Source organism: Crinia signifera, chromosome 11 (genome assembly GCF_055691185.1).
Source record: "Crinia signifera chromosome 11, ASM5569118v1, whole genome shotgun sequence".
Lineage (NCBI taxonomy): Eukaryota > Metazoa > Chordata > Amphibia > Anura > Myobatrachidae > Crinia > Crinia signifera.
In genome coordinates this window covers 118,028,185-118,043,856 of record NC_139227.1, presented here as the reverse complement: position 1 = coordinate 118,043,856, position 15,672 = coordinate 118,028,185, and the positions used below count along the sequence as shown (strand labels likewise).

General features: G+C 49.3%; 1 protein-coding gene across 5 annotated transcripts in view; it reads left to right on the top strand.

The window, feature by feature from the left end:
* DGKZ (diacylglycerol kinase zeta) overlaps positions 1-15,672 on the top strand; it is a 125,374-nt gene that overhangs the window by 46,874 nt on the left and 62,828 nt on the right. The window contains exons 1-2 of one of the 5 annotated variants that reach the window (XM_083164496.1): positions 4,575-4,590; positions 9,053-9,103. The exons of 3 other annotated variants lie outside the window; for them this stretch is intronic. In XM_083164496.1, the coding sequence (XP_083020622.1) occupies position 4,590; positions 9,053-9,103 (52 nt within the window). In that variant the 5' untranslated portion in view covers positions 4,575-4,589. Of the gene's footprint in view, positions 1-4,574; positions 4,591-8,963; positions 9,104-15,672 lie in introns of those variants that run through there. One more of the 5 variants, XM_083164502.1, reaches the window with a different exon arrangement.

Genomic DNA, 15,672 nt, shown 5'->3' with positions numbered 1-15,672 from the left:
AATGATAGATGGTGCACCAATGTCAAGATCCTAGGCAAATCATGCAGCCCCCACTTGGAGATGCTATGTATCAACTGCAAACCCTTCTATTCCTCCCGGGAATTTGCCTCGATTGTCCTAGTGGGAGTGTACATCCCCCCCCCCTTGCCTGCGCAAAGGAAGCCCTGCACCACCTGGCCACCAGCCTATCTGACATGGAGCAAAAACACCCGGACTCCCTGTTCACAGTGCTGGGTGACTTCAACAGAACTAACCTAAGCCAGGAGCTGCCCAAGTTCAAACAACAAGTCACGTGCCCCACCAGGGAAGGGCGTACCCTTGACCACTGCTACACCACCCTTAAGTCTGCCTTCCGGTCAATACGCCCGTGCTGCACTCGGACTATCTGACCACTGCCTCGTCCACCTACTCCCTACCTATACGCAGAAGTTGAGAGTGGCTAAGTCTGTCGTTAAGAAATGGACTAACGAGGCTAAGCTGAAACTCCAGTCCTGCCTCGACTGCACGGACTGGAGGGTCTTCGAAGCCTCGAAAACTGACCTGAATGACCTGACTGACACCGTCACATCCTACATAAGCTACTGTGAGGACATGTGTATACCCACCAAGACCTACCGTATCTTCAACAACAAGCCCTGGTTCAACACCCAGCTCAGACAACTCCGCCGAGCCAAAGAGGAGGCCTACAGCAGCGGTGACGGAGCACAATAAAACTGAGCCAGGAACTCCCTAACAAAAGAAATCAGGCTAGCAAAAAAGTGGTTCTCTGACAATGACCTGTCCACTAGTGACCCTGTATCTGTGTGGAAAGGAATGTAATCTATAACCAGCTACAAGAAAACACCCAAACCCACCGCCATGTACCAAGACCTAACTGATGAGCTGAACAACTTCTATTGCAGGTTTGAAAAGTGGTCCACTGTGAACCAAACCATACCATCTGTGCTGCCCCAAATGTCGACAGCCAACTCCAGTCACTCCAGGTCACCCAAGTAGAGGTGGAGGAGATGTTCAAGAGGGCCAAACCAAGGAAAGCAACAGGTCCTCCTGCCTCAAAAGCTCCACTATTGTTCCGGTCCCCAAGAAATCCACTATTACTATTACGATAGCTCTGAGATCTGTGATCATGAAAACATTCGAGCACCTGGTACTGAACAACCTGAAAGTTGTGACTGGCCACCAGCTAGACCAGGCATGTCCAAAGTCAGGCCCAGGGGCCAAATGCGGCCTGTGCTGTCATTTCAAGCGGCCCACAGCCTCCAGCTGTAAGCGGGCAGAGCATCAGATGTGGGAAGCACAGCACAGGACACTAAAGGTGGGGACCCGTCGAGCGCGCCTTTACCTTGCTGTCTGCTGCAGTGAGGAGGTGCAGGCCGCCACAGTCAGATGTGTTTGGCGTCCTACCCCTGCTGCTGCAATCGTATATCACCCTACTCCACAATCACAGCGACCGCAGTGTTTGGGGAGGGGGGCAGCAAGGGGGAAGCTTGCTCCCGTATCATGCAGAGCGGAGGAGGGCAGCAGTGGGAGCCCAAGCATCTACTGTCCTTGCAGTGCCTGATTTGCCTCTCCTTCCTCTGGCTCACACAAGGGGCTGGGAAATATACAGAGAAGGGAGGGGGCAGAGTGGGGGACATACAGTGAAGGAGGGTAAGGCTGGGGGACATACAGTGAATGAAGGCAGTGATGGCCATTCAGAGAAGGGGGAACATAGTGAATGGGGGTCATACAGTGAAGGAGGGTCAGGCTTGGGGACATACAATGAATGGATGCACTGATGGACATTAAGAGAAGGGGGGCAGGCAGGGGGACAGAGTGAATGGGGGCAGGCTGGGGGACTATTCTTGATTCAAAGAATGTCAGGCTGAATGGTCGGCCCCCACACATTTACACTTCACCAAATCTGGCCCTCGTCGCAAAAAGTTTGGACACCCCTGAGCTAGACCCCCTCCAGTTTGCCTACCGATCTAATCGATGAGGATGCAGTCAACCTGGGCCTGCACTACATTCTGCAGCACCTGGATAAGCCTGGTACCTTCAGCTTGGCTTTCAACACAATCATCTCCAACATCCTCCACCCCAAACTACTCCGCCTAGGAGTCCCTGAAGCTACGTGTTCTTGGATTGTGGACTTTCTGACTGATAGAAAACAAGTTGTGAAAGCGGGGGAATTCACCTCCCAAATGCGGTCCATCAGCACAGGAGCCCCCCAGGGCTGTGTACTCTCACCCTTGCTCTTCTCCCTGTACACCAATGACTGCACCTCAGAGGCGCAATCAATCAGTAAAGATAATCTAATTAGCTGATGACACTACCGTCATTGGCCTTGTCAAGGATGGGGACCAATCGGCCTACAGACAAGAAGTGGACCGGTTGGCCCGGTGGTGCAGCAGCAACCATCTAGAGCTCAACCCACTCAAAACTGTTGAGATGGTAGTGGACTTTATAAAGAAGGCTGTTGGTGTTCCTCTGCTAACAATTGCAGACAGTGTGGTGTCGCTAGTGGACTCCTTCAAGTTCCTATGGACTCCTTCAAGTTCCTAAGAACCACAATCTCCCAGGACCTTAAATGGGGGCCCAACACTGATACTAATGCAGCAGAGGCTATTCTTTCTTAGGCAACTGAGGAAGATCAACATCCCACAGAAGCTTCTGGTCCTTTTCTACTCCGCTATTCTAGAGTCTGTACTGTGCTCCTCAATACTGGTCTGGTACGTTTTCGCCAGCGAGAGACAAATGCAGACTCCAAAAGGTAGTCAGAACTGTGGAGAAGATAATTGGGACAGACAATCCCTCTGTCCAGGACCCGTACCTGTCCAGAGCAGAAAGGCGTGCAACGAAGATAGTCAAGGACCAACTACATCCTGGCCATGGCTTGTTTAACCTGCTGCCATCAGGCAGATGCTACAGGGCTATTTCCACCAGAAGCCTAAAAAGTTTCTTCCCTCAAGCGGTTCACCTGCTGACACGTGAACTCATGAACACCTCACTGTCTAGTCGCGTCATAACCCTTTGCACATAATCTAACACGGTGTTCCCTCAGAATAATTTTCTGTATGACTGTACATGTTCTCCACCTGGTTATACTGTTTATACTGTTTACTGTTTACTTGTTACCCACCTGGCTGCTGTACAGCAAACTGAAAACAAATTCTTAGTATACGCAAGTATACCTGGTCAATAAAAGCTGATTCTGATGATAGTTTTGCTACTATTTTTCCTGGGAGTTGCCAGGCTAACCTCCAGCCCTCCCGCAGCCTAACCCAACCCTTAACCACTTCCCTTCCTGCAGCTCTACCCAACCCTTAACCACTTCCCTTCCTGCAGCTCTACCCAACCCTTAACCACTTCCCTTCCTGCAGCTCTACCCAACCCTTAACCACTTCCCCTCCAGCAGCTCTACCCAAACCTTAACCACTTTCCCTCCTGCAGCATTACCGAACCCTTAACCGCCTCCCCTCCCACAGCTCTACCCAACCCTTAACCGCTTCCCCTTCTGCAGCATTACCCAACCCTTAACCGCTTCCCCTCCTGCAGCATTACCCAACCCTTAACCGCTTCCCCTCCTGCAGCATTACCCAACCCTTAACCGCTTCCCCTCCTGCAGCCTTACCCAACCCTTAATCGTCCCATCTCCCTCAACCTAACCCTACCCTTAACCGTCCCATCTCCCGCAACCTAACCCTACCCTTAACCGTCCCATCTCCCGCAACCTAACCCTACCCTTAACCGTCCCATCTCCCGCAGCCTTACCCTACCCTTAACTGCCTCCCCTCCTGCAGCCTAACACTAATATTCACTGTCCGGTATTGTCTGTATTTACACCATCAGAATTCTACAGCAAAAACACCATGTAAGTCTGTGTCACCATGTTGCCAGATACATTTATATTGTTTCTCTGCAGGGTAAATACTGGCTGCTTTTACATGTAGCCCACAGATATTAGACCTTTTTTTTTTTTGCACTGCAATTTAGATTTCAGTAGGAACACACCCCATCCAAATCACACTCTCTGCACATGTTACATCTGCCCCACCTGCAGTGCAGCATGGTCTTCCCAGTTGCTTGCTTTGCCAACTAGGCTGTATCAGGCTGGAGCCTTCTAAACTTCCTGCCTCTACACCGAATGGGGCTGACCTAGAAAACAATGGGTATAATCCGTCCATTGTTTTTTGGCAATTTAGTAAAACCAGTGACTGCTCTCATCCAAGAGGGATTGATCTGCTACAAGAGTATCGTGTGGGAAGTTTGGAATGACTTCCTCCCCATTGTATAGGCGGGCACCCTGCGTGCAGCTTTGGGGAGTCAGGGTGGTTAAAGTTCTCTGTACTCCCACGTAAAACCAGCAGGAGGCGCTGCTCATGTTCTCCGCTCCTTTCTGGTATATAGAGTGACGGTGAGTGACGTTGTCCTGCTTCAGAGCACAGCTGATGGTATAAATGGTAGCGTGTGATTGGTCAATAGCAGTGGGGGTTTTGGGCGACCCTGTAAGATAAAAAGCTTAAATACACTGCGCTGGTAATCTCCTTAAAGTCCTTTCAGCAGCTAACGGGAGCCCCCGGATCTGCCGCAGCTGTTTTCTCTATACCAGTGAGCTCTGTCTCTGTGATTCATGTCTGTCTGTCTGCCACCAATTCACTGTAGAGCTGACTCGTTTCTTCCCTCTGTGCTTTGATACCTCCCGTCACCCTGTGTTTATCCATTTCCACCTTCCAAATCATACGGGGTGGGTACAAACCATGTTCACCTCTGGGTGCTCATTGTGTATTCAAAGTAGTGGACGGGGTCAATGGCTGTCTCTGCATTGATCGGTCTCATCATCAATCGGCAGTTAAATGACCATAACTGTCTATGGGTGGCCTCTGTGTACTTGTACGTTGCTTGTTACCTCTGTGTATTGGTTGGTTTGGAGATTTCACGTCTGTTTGCGCAATGATGGACTTGGTGGTCTCGTGCTGTCTCTTTGTAGTGTTACGTTTCGTGGTCTCATAGCTGCCACAGCATTGATAGGTTTGGTGGTCTCAGGACAGTCTCTCTGTGTTGATGGATTTCCATGATCTTGGCATTGGTGATTTCAGGGCTGTCTCTTTGCTTTGTTGAGTTTGGTGGTCTCAGAGCCGTCACAGCATTGCTAGGTTTGGTGGTCTCAGAGCTGTCACAGCATTGCTAGGTTTGGTGGTCTCAGGGCTGTCACAGCATTGCTAGGTTTGGCGGTCTCAGGGCTGTCACAGCATGGCTACGTTTGGCGGTCTCATAGCTGTCACAGTGTTGCCGGGTTTGGCGGTCTCAGAGCTGTCACAGCGTTGCTAAGTTTGGCGGTCTCAGAGCTGTCACAGCATGGCTAGGTTTGGCGGTCTCATAGCTGTCACAGCGTTGCCGGGTTTGGCGGTCACAGGGCTGTCACAAGCATTGCTGGGTTTGGCGGTCTCAGGGCTGTCACAAGCATTGCTGGGTTTGGCGGTCTCAGGGCTGTCACAAGCATTGCTGGGTTTGGCGGTCTCAGGGCTGTCACAGCGTTGCTGGGTTTGGCGGTCTCCGGGCTGTCACAGCATTGCTGGGTTTGGCGGTCTCCGAGCGGTCACAGCATTGCTAGGTTTGGCGGTCTCCGAGCCGTCACAGCATTGCTAGGTTTGGCGGTCTCAGGGCTGTCACAGCGTTGCTAGGTTTGGCGGTCACAGGGCTGTCACAGCATGGCTAGGTTTGGCGGTCTCAGAGCTGTCACAGCATGGCTAGGTTTGGTGGTCTCAGAGCTGTCACAGCATTGCTGGGTTTGGCGGTCTCAGGGCTGTCACAGCGTTGCTGGGTTTGGCGGTCTCAGGGCTGTCACAGCATGGCTACGTTTGGCGGTCTCATAGCTGTCACAGCATTGCTGGGTTTGGCGGTCTCAGGGCTGTCACAGTGTTGCTGGGTTTGGCGGTCTCAGGGCTGTCACAGCGTTGCTAGGTTTGGCGGTCTCAGAGCTGTCACAGCGTTGCTAGGTTTGGCGGTCTCAGGGCTGTCACAGCGTTGCTAGGTTTGGTGGTCTCAGGGCTGTCACAGCATTGCCGGGTTTGGCGGTCTCAGGGCTGTCACAGTGTTGCTGGGTTTGGCGGTCTCAGGGCTGTCACAGCGTTGCTAGGTTTGGTGGTCTCAGGGCTGTCACAGCATTGCCGGGTTTGGCGGTCTCAGGGCTGTCACAGTGTTGCTGGGTTTGGCGGTCTCAGAGCTGTCACAGCGTTGCTAGGTTTGGTGGTCTCAGGGCTGTCACAGCATTGCTAGGTTTGGCGGTCTCATGGCTGTCACAGCGTTGCCGGGTTTGGCGGTCTCAGGGCTGTCACAGCGTTGCTAGGTTTGGCGGTCTCAGGGCTGTCACAGCATGGCTACGTTTGGCGGTCTCATAGCTGTCACAGCATTGCTGGGTTTGGCGGTCTCAGGGCTGTCACAGTGTTGCTGGGTTTGGCGGTCTCAGGGCTGTCACAGCGTTGCTAGGTTTGGCGGTCTCAGAGCTGTCACAGCATTGCTAGGTTTGGCGGTCTCAGGGCTGTCACAGCGTTGCTAGGTTTGGTGGTCTCAGGGCTGTCACAGCATTGCCGGGTTTGGCGGTCTCAGGGCTGTCACAGTGTTGCTGGGTTTGGCGGTCTCATAGCTGTCACAGCATTGCTGGGTTTGGCGGTCTCAGGGCTGTCACAGTGTTGCTAGGTTTGGCGGTCTCAGGGCTGTCACAGCGTTGCTAGGTTTGGTGGTCTCAGGGCTGTCACAGCATTGCTAGGTTTGGCGGTCTCATAGCTGTCACAGCGTTGCCGGGTTTGGCGGTCTCAGAGCTGTCACAGCGTTGCTGGGTTTGGTGGTCTCAGGGCTGTCACAGCGTTGCTAGGTTTGGCGGTCTCAGGGCTGTCACAGCATTGCTAGGTTTGGCGGTCTCATAGCTGTCACAGCGTTGCCGGGTTTGGCGGTCTGAGGGCTGTCACAGCGTTGCTAGGTTTGATGGTCTCAGAGCTGTCACAGCGTTGCTAGGTTTGGCGGTCTCAGAGCTGTCACAGCGTTGCTAGGTTTGGCGGTCTCAGAGCTGTCACAGCGTTGCTAGGTTTGGCGGTCTCAGAGCTGTCACAGCATGGCTAGGTTTGGCGGTCTCAGAGCTGTCACAGCGTTGCTAGGTTTGGCGGTCTCAGAGCTGTCACAGCATGGCTAGGTTTGGCGGTCTCAGAGCTGTCACAGCGTTGCTAGGTTTGGCGGTCTCAGAGCTGTCACAGCGTTGCTGGGTTTGGCGGTCTCAGAGCTGTCACAGCATGGCTAGGTTTGGCGGTCTCAGAGCTGTCACAGCGTTGCTGGGTTTGGCGGTCTCAGAGCTGTCACAGCATGGCTAGGTTTGGCGGTCTCCTAGCTGTCACAGCGTTGCCGGGTTTGGCGGTCTCAGCACAGTCTCTCTGTGTTGCTGGACCTTGGTCCGGTGTTGTAGACAGACCTTGGTGATTTGTCTGCTGTCTCTATAGCATGGATCACTGAGTGCTCTCTGTGCATTGGCAGCTCTGGGTACCACCTGCCGCATCCTCACATTGGCTGTGCACTTGCTTTGTACAATGTTCTGAAAACCTATGTACTATGACTGTTCCAAAATATAAGGCACGGTACTGCCCCCTACCCATATCATCAGCAGCTTGTCCCATAGGGCAAACCTCTGCTTGCTGTGGGTTAAAGTACATTTTCTTCCAGTTACCTGGGGCTAATGTACCACTGTACCTCTCCTTTATACTGTATATGTGCCCAGTGGGTCTACCTGTGGGCGTCTGCATTGCCCATCTAGTACCAGCCTGTGTATAGAGCAGCATCGTATGAAGCCTGTTCCAGCTGTGCGCACAGAGAGCGATTGTGGATATTACAGAGATAACGGATCTGTTCAGGAGGCTGTGGGCACTGAATGGTTAACAGTACAGTTCTCTGTAGAGATGAAACAGAACCCGTCCGCACGTCCTCATCATCTACCAGCCCCATCGATGCCACTGTGTACAATTCTTCTTCTTTTTTTTTTTATTTTATTTTTTTTAGCCATTTTGCCCTTTTATGTCTTCCTTCTTCATTTGTATTTGTGTTTCCTAATTTACCCAGCTTGTTCCTCTGTGGACCCTTTGCTCTCCTCCCTTCCTGCCTGATAGTTCCCATCGCCTTGCCAGGCTGTTTCCTCGCTCACCTGCTCCCCTGTGTTCTCCCCCCCCCCCCCCCCCTCCTCACCCACTTCCACTCCCCTCCCCTCTCTCTCGCCTGTCTGAAGTGTGTTGACTTACCAATGAGGTTCCTCTGTCTGCTGTGCTGGGGAGGAGGAGGGGGGGGGGGGGAGCACGGGAACCTCGCAACTCAAACTCCAAACTAGGACTTAAGACCGGTGCCCGCAAGCTGGGAGACTGGCAGCCTCTTTCCCTACCCTCCCTCTCTCTACCTCAAAGACCCACACACACATACTGCACTCCTCCGCCTGGCATAGATGGGCACACTGTAACTTCTCCCCCTGTCGGACATGGATACAGGACTTACACTGACCTCGCTTTGCTTGTACATAATAGAATAACTCGTGCACTTATTGCCCTTTTATAAGGGTGGCACAGGAGTTGTCCAACTTTCACTTTAAAATCTAAAACTTTTAGACTTTGATGCCGGTAAACACACTTCAGCTCCGTTCCTGCGGGGATATATACAGTGCACAGAGTAAATAAGTCATGCACTAGACTTTTCCTACCTCACACACATTGCCTACGGTATTGCTTTAATACCCTGCTCCCTGGTGCCCCATGCCCACCACATGCACTCTGTACTAAGGCACTAGTTGGCACCCTGCTGATTCTCCGTCCCCCACAACAAGCTGACTCCATATCACTCTGCCACCTCACGCCTACACCAACAGGTTCACAGACACACTCTCCTTTCATTATGACATTCTCACACATAGACCGGGGTGACAGCGACGCTGAGTGTCTCAGCAGCACACTCACACACACACTGTGACACACACACAAACACACCCGCATCCCGCTCACTCATGTCTCCTCGAAACTAATCTTCCTCATCTCCTCTTCTTATGCAGTGGATTGCTCCCAGTCTCTGACTGCGCTGAACCTCCTGCCCGCCAGATCAGGTCACAGACTTTTATTTACCCTGCTTTTGTGTGGGAGGGGAGGGTTAGGGGGTAGGGGGGGGGGGGGTAGAGGAGTATCAGTGTGTTGGGGGAGTTAGTGATGGGCAGAGAGTGTATGTGTAATGATATTCTGCAGCTATCCAGCACTGAGTGGGGAAACGCGTTCAGTGCCCAGGTGGCATTTGAATGAGCGCTGTGCGCACATTGACGGTTATAACTTGGCATGTTGGCACTTGTCAGTTCTCACAAGCCTACACTGGTTGTGCAATTATAACTGACGGGATGTCTTACTAAAGCCTTTAAGTTTTGGAAGGAAGGCAGACGGATCCAAGGCCCCTCTCACCTGTTCAGTCGGGTGGGGTGAAAATAATGGGGGCTTGCTCCCCCCTACTACCTGATTGGACAGGACATAGGTGACTGATATCTTTTTAACTTCTGGTGTTTCTGCGCTATCGGAGATAATTTGTATTGTTTTAATTTTCAATAATTATGTGACAAGTTTTTCTGCGTGATTATTAATCCAGTTTTACTGACCGTTGCCCGCACTTCATTACACTATTATGTATAGCAGTGCTCCTAGTGTCAGGTTCATTTAAAAGAAAACACAAATACTTATCGTTTATTAATTAGGCGCCATAAGGTTTCTGTAGTGCTGTCAGAAGTGATTAAAACTAACCATAAGTTCCATAAGCACCAACTAATACAAGCAGGAAGACTGGTACGCTAAGACAGATAATTAATGTGCAATTAACATAATTATGAAGATTAAGACAAATGAGTGTGGTCTATGCTGGCATGAGATTAGTCTATAGGGCAGGGGTGGCCAAACCTGTCCTCAAGATCTACCAACGGTGCATGTTTTCCAGGCAACCTGTGGATCTATAGTAGGAATGAATGCAGCATGTCTTAAAATGTGACAGTTAGTAATGACTACAGCTGTGCACCAGCTAGGTGATCTGGAAAACGTGGACCGTTGGTAGATCTCGAGGACCGGTTTGGCCACCCCTGCTATAGGGGATGCATGTGGACAAAATAAGGCGCAGAGTTAGGTGGAGGGTTGGTAATCTATAAATAGAGTACACCGGCGGCATGTCCGAGTACCTCTGTGGAATTATGGAGATTATTCTGGTTCACTCCTTCTGGCAAATTCCTTCTCAAATGGACAAAACCATGTGCACTGCAGGTGGGGTAGATGTTACTTGTGCAGAGAGAATTTAAGAAGGAAATTGCCAGGAGTGAACCAGAATAACCCCCTATATCCCTATAAAACACTTGTTTTAGATCTGTTCTAGGCTGTGATCTGATTACGTCAGCATCCCGGTGAGCCAATGGTTTCTCGTTAGACTAAGGGCGGCATTCAATTCTGGATCCCGACTTGTCTGACCATCCTGACAGTCGGAATCTCGGGCCGTTTTCGCTCCACTCGACAGACGGAATTCAGTGTTCCGCCTGTCGAGTTACAAAAAGTGGGCGCGTCGAGCCGCTAATTGTTGAAAAAACAGCCGTGAACTGGACAATCCGCGGCCATTTCTGGCAAAACTGTTCCAGTGAATTTTGAAGGTGGAACATTTTTTTTCGGAAACGGTAGTATTGAATAGGTGACAGGCGCTATTTCCCAGCTGCCAAGATTGAATACCCCCCCTAAAGGTGTATACGCACTGTATGATAATCGTTAATGATATGCACGATAATGATATTAACCATATTATTCTGCTTATCGTCCCCCTGTCGGACATGGATACAGGACTTACACTGACCTCGCTTTGCTTGTACATAATAGAATAACTCGTGCACTTATTGCCCTTTTATATGGGTGGCACAGGAGTTGTCCAACTTTCACTTTAAAATCTAAAACTTTTAGACTTTGGTGCCGGTAAACACACTTCAGCTCCGTTCGTGCGGGGATATATACAGTGCACAGAGTAAATAAGCCATGCACTAGACTTTTCCTACCTCACACACATTGCATACGGTATTGCTTTAATACCCTGCTCCCTGGTGCCCCATGCCCACCACATGCACTCTGTACTAAGGCACTAGTTGGCACCCTGCTGATTCTCCGTCCCCCACAACAAGCTGACTCCATATCACTCTGCCACCTCACGCCTACACCAACAGGTTCACAGACACACTCTCCTTTCATTATGATGATATTAACCATATTATTCTGCTTATCGTCTTTGTGTGCACTACATTGTCTATGGTGCACGCTCCTGTGGTTCGTTAATGGACCCCCCCACCACCACCTGTCATCTGTACATACAGTTTTTGACTATGTTGTCAACGAGTGGAGACCGGGTGACGTTACTGACCAATATCGTTCAGTGTATGTGCACTATATCATTCTGCGTAAATTGTTAACCATATCACTCGTGGAGCGCGTCAAATAGTGCGACAGAAGAGAAATGTTGAAGAGGCTTCATTCTAGTCTTCTAGTTTATCTGACCCAGTGAGCTGGCAATCTGCTGTAACGACACGTCGTACGCTAGAAGGATAATTATAACCCAGATTTGGGGGCGTATTTAATAATGTACGATATTCTTTTTATCACTCGTCACTAATATTAGGTGGTTCTCTAGCTAATATGCTCCTAACTGCCATTTTTCAAACGCACGGCAGGAGCTGATTGGTTGGAGCACCGTTTTAAATTCAGTAACCAATGATAACAAAAATGGTGTTCAAAATGTATTAAATATGCCCCATTGTGTTCTGTACACTGTAACTATTATTCACATTATACACAAAGTTCTTTTCTTTTTTTTTGTCCTTTTTGTTTCTGACTGTTTATGGTTTTGCTGAGCGAGCGATGTGACCTTTAGTCAGCGGTGTAGGAGGGGGGGTCCTTGGCGCCCTGTCAGCAGAAGTATTGTGAGCCGAAGCAGCATGGAGTTTAGCCGTCTCGTGGTCCTGTGTCATTCCAGGCAATGCACCTGTGCTATTCATAGCCGTTCCCTATAAATAACACGTTTGTGGGTTACTCTGCCAGTTCCGGGTTAACCTGTCTCATGTTCTTCAATACAAACCCTCTTCATTACTGTTGCCAGGAGTACAGTTACGCTGCCTTCCGTCACCGTAACGCGATAAGCGACATTGTACTCTTAAACAGATAGCCGAGGCCCGACGCAGTATATACTGTATTGGATACAGAAGACGGGCACAGGTATCCTCAGAAGAGCCATGCCACATACACCGACCAGCTGGCTAGCAATGGAGAAAGTGTCTTTTCTGTAAAAACCCAAAGATGACGAGACCTCGGGCTAATGAGATTCCGCTTTTTGACGTCTTCTGCTGAGAATAATGGAGGGCGATTAAATAGCGCTGTTTGAGCACAGATGTTGAGCTTGCAGTTTTGTACCCAAGGCTGTGAAGAAGGCACTGTGTATATGTATAATAATGTGCGCAGGAAATGCAGGCGGCTTCCTGCTCATTCTTTGGGAGGAGAAGACCTTTTAACCTATGTCCTTTTCGGCTGTTCTGGGCCAGGATCCAGAATGGCTTTAGGAAAGAAGCGGGGAGACGTCCCCGCTACAGGACAGGAGCGTTTTCTCATGCTGAAGGCAAGACAAGCACCCTAATGTAGGGCCTGGGGGGGTGGGGGGGACTTGGACTTTATATGTCCTTTTGGCACTTTTGGGTCATGGAAGGTCATTGCTGTAACTGTATTGTAAGGCAATCAAGAACAAGTCTATAAACATACCGGCTATAAATAATGTATTGTGTAAGTCCAGCCTTCCTGCTCATTCATATCTCAGCCAGGCTGCACAACGGATTCCTGATATCTGGGGAACTGAACCTAATCCCCCCCCCAGCGTGCGGGATTTGGGCTCTAAACCCCTCCCATCCAGCTGTTCTGTCTATAATACAGCTCCAGCCCTAGTAGGCCCTGGAGTGCACAGGAATTTTTTTTCACATGAACTGAAGTGGGATAATTGGGTGTTTTATGAGAGGGGTGTGAAAATCTTTTTATACTTTTTGCCATTTCACCTGGTTTCGCTCATTGTCCTCTGTGTATTCATCTGAAGTGTTGCTTTCAGCCTACACGTAATGAATAATTCTCACACCGAGAAGGTTGAGGAGTCATCGTCTTGTCTCCCTTAAAGAGCAAGAAAAGCCACAGTTTCACATAAACATACAGCGACGGATGTGTGTTACTGTGCTTAACAATCACACCTGAAGTATCCGGAGTGTTTGCACTTGGCTAAAGAATGCACACTTTACCAGGTATCCCCGGTATGAGGCGAAACCCCTCTATCAATGATTGACAGGCACTTATGTTCTGTGACTTGGTGGATTCATACAAAGGGGAGGGGCCAGTGATGTCAGAGCAGCTTAACTGACTGCAGTCGTCGTTTTTGCATGACTCCATTCAGACGCTGTCTTGAAAAATGTAGAAATTGGCTTCAGCTATCTATAAAGGATTATTGATGTTATTTTTGAGCCTAGGTAGTGATGTATAGGCTACCCGTTTGCTATGTAGGTACTTTATTACACATCTGTACCCATTACGGTTACCTTGTGCGGCACAATTTCATTATAAGATTGACCCATCATCGCCGCACAATAACATTACATTTATGCATTGAAAATCAGTGGTGTATCTATAATGTGAGCCCCTAGGGCAATGGAGGCTGAAGCCCATTGAATGCAAGGCAGCCACCCCCCCCCCCCTCCCCTCCCCTCCTGTATGCTCCACTGTACCAGGGTCCCCTAACCTCCTTTTTAATGCTAATATCTGAAGAATTCGTTTTCATAGTGATGTTCCGCTGTCAATTCTCTGTAGGAAGGATAAAGGGAATTAAAAGCGGTGTTCTAGTTCTTGTTATCCTCTTATTCCGTGGGTTATCTTCCTGCTGGCATGCACGTTATTATCCATACAATACTGGCATTTTATTAGTGACCAATTTGGATCAAAGGATCAGGTGAACACTGAACATCACAGGGTCAACTTTCTAAAAGTTGAAAAGAGGTGTCGGCAGTTTGACAATGGAAAGATCGACAGTCAATGGGCTTACATGAGTTTTTCGCTTCTTCTTTTCTTTTTTTAGCCGACATGTGCCGACAGGTGGTATTTCATACCCTACCATTCACTAGGGCAGTGGTTCCCAACCCTGGTCCTCAAGTACCCCAACAGTGCACGTTTTCCAGGTCACCCCGCAGGTGCACTCATTATTCAGACACATTTTAAAAGATCACAGGTGGCGCTAATTATAGCACTTGTGATTCCGTGTGGAGACCTGAAACGTGCAGTGTTGGGGGTACTTGGGGACCAGGGTTTGGAACCGCTACACTAGGGCATGAAGGGAGAACATAAGTGTGCCAAGTGCAGCGGGCACCATGCCCGAAGCATGGCGAACGGACAAGGTACACGTATATGGCATCCATGTCGATTTACTTAAAGTGATACTCATGTTGACCTTTTGACAGTCGACTTTCCCATTGTTGACCTAATACTTGTGTCGACCTGCCAATCTTAGCCATGTGGATCTATTTCACGTGTCAACGTAAGCCTCATTGGCTTTTAGTGGGCGAACCTAATATATTTTGACATTCATAGCGACGACCCATAATACCGGTTGATCGGTCGACAGGCATTGATCAACCCATGAAGACGGTCGACATGCAACAGGTCACCATTGTAAAAAAGGTCAACACAAGAGGTTGACACTGAATGGTCGACCACATGGAAAGGCTGATGTGAGTTTTCCATGTGTTTTTTTTTTTTTTTGTGCCATACGTATCCAGGCACAGAGCCTGACGCATGGTGAGCGAAGCGTTACACTAGTTGTTGACATAGGCACAAAAAAACTCAAGTCGACCTTTTGCTGTGTCAACCTTTTGTTAATGACCATCTCTTCCATATCGACCTTTTTGATTTGTCAACCTTTTGGCTGTCGACCAAAAGTGGTCACCTACCGTAATGCACCTTTGCTAGTTAGAATATGTGAAAACTTTGCTTAAGAAAAAGGATTTAGAATGCCGAATGAAACGTTAAGTTATGAATATCAAAAATTAAGAAACGGCAATGTCTGAATCCCCCCCTTAGTGTTTGGTAAGTAATATTATCTCCTGTACCCGTAACTGTAAGTGCAGCTCGCCCATTATTCCCCCGGCATCGTTTGCTCGTGCTATGTTTTATTGAGAATGTTATACAGGGCCGCGCTGTGTTATTGTGCCGTCATCTGCTCCTGTAAGAGTATCCTGTCACTGCACAAAGCTTCCAGCAGGCTGTCTTATGTTACTTTCGCACGAAGAGCAGAACCAAAGCTGGGAGCTGCCTGTTCTCCGATGTATCAGCCAGGCTGTAAACACCATGAACACCTCCACATAGATCAGTGGTTCTCCACCTCCACATAGATAAACCATAAACACCTCCACATAGATCAGTAGTTCTCCACCTCCACAGAGATAAACCATAAACACCTCCACATAGATCAGTGGTTCTCCACCTCCACATAGATCAGTGGTTCTCCACCTCCACATAGATAAACCATAAACACCTCCACATAGATCAGTGGTTCTCCACCTCCACATAGATCAGTGGTTCTCCACCTCCACATAGATAAACCATA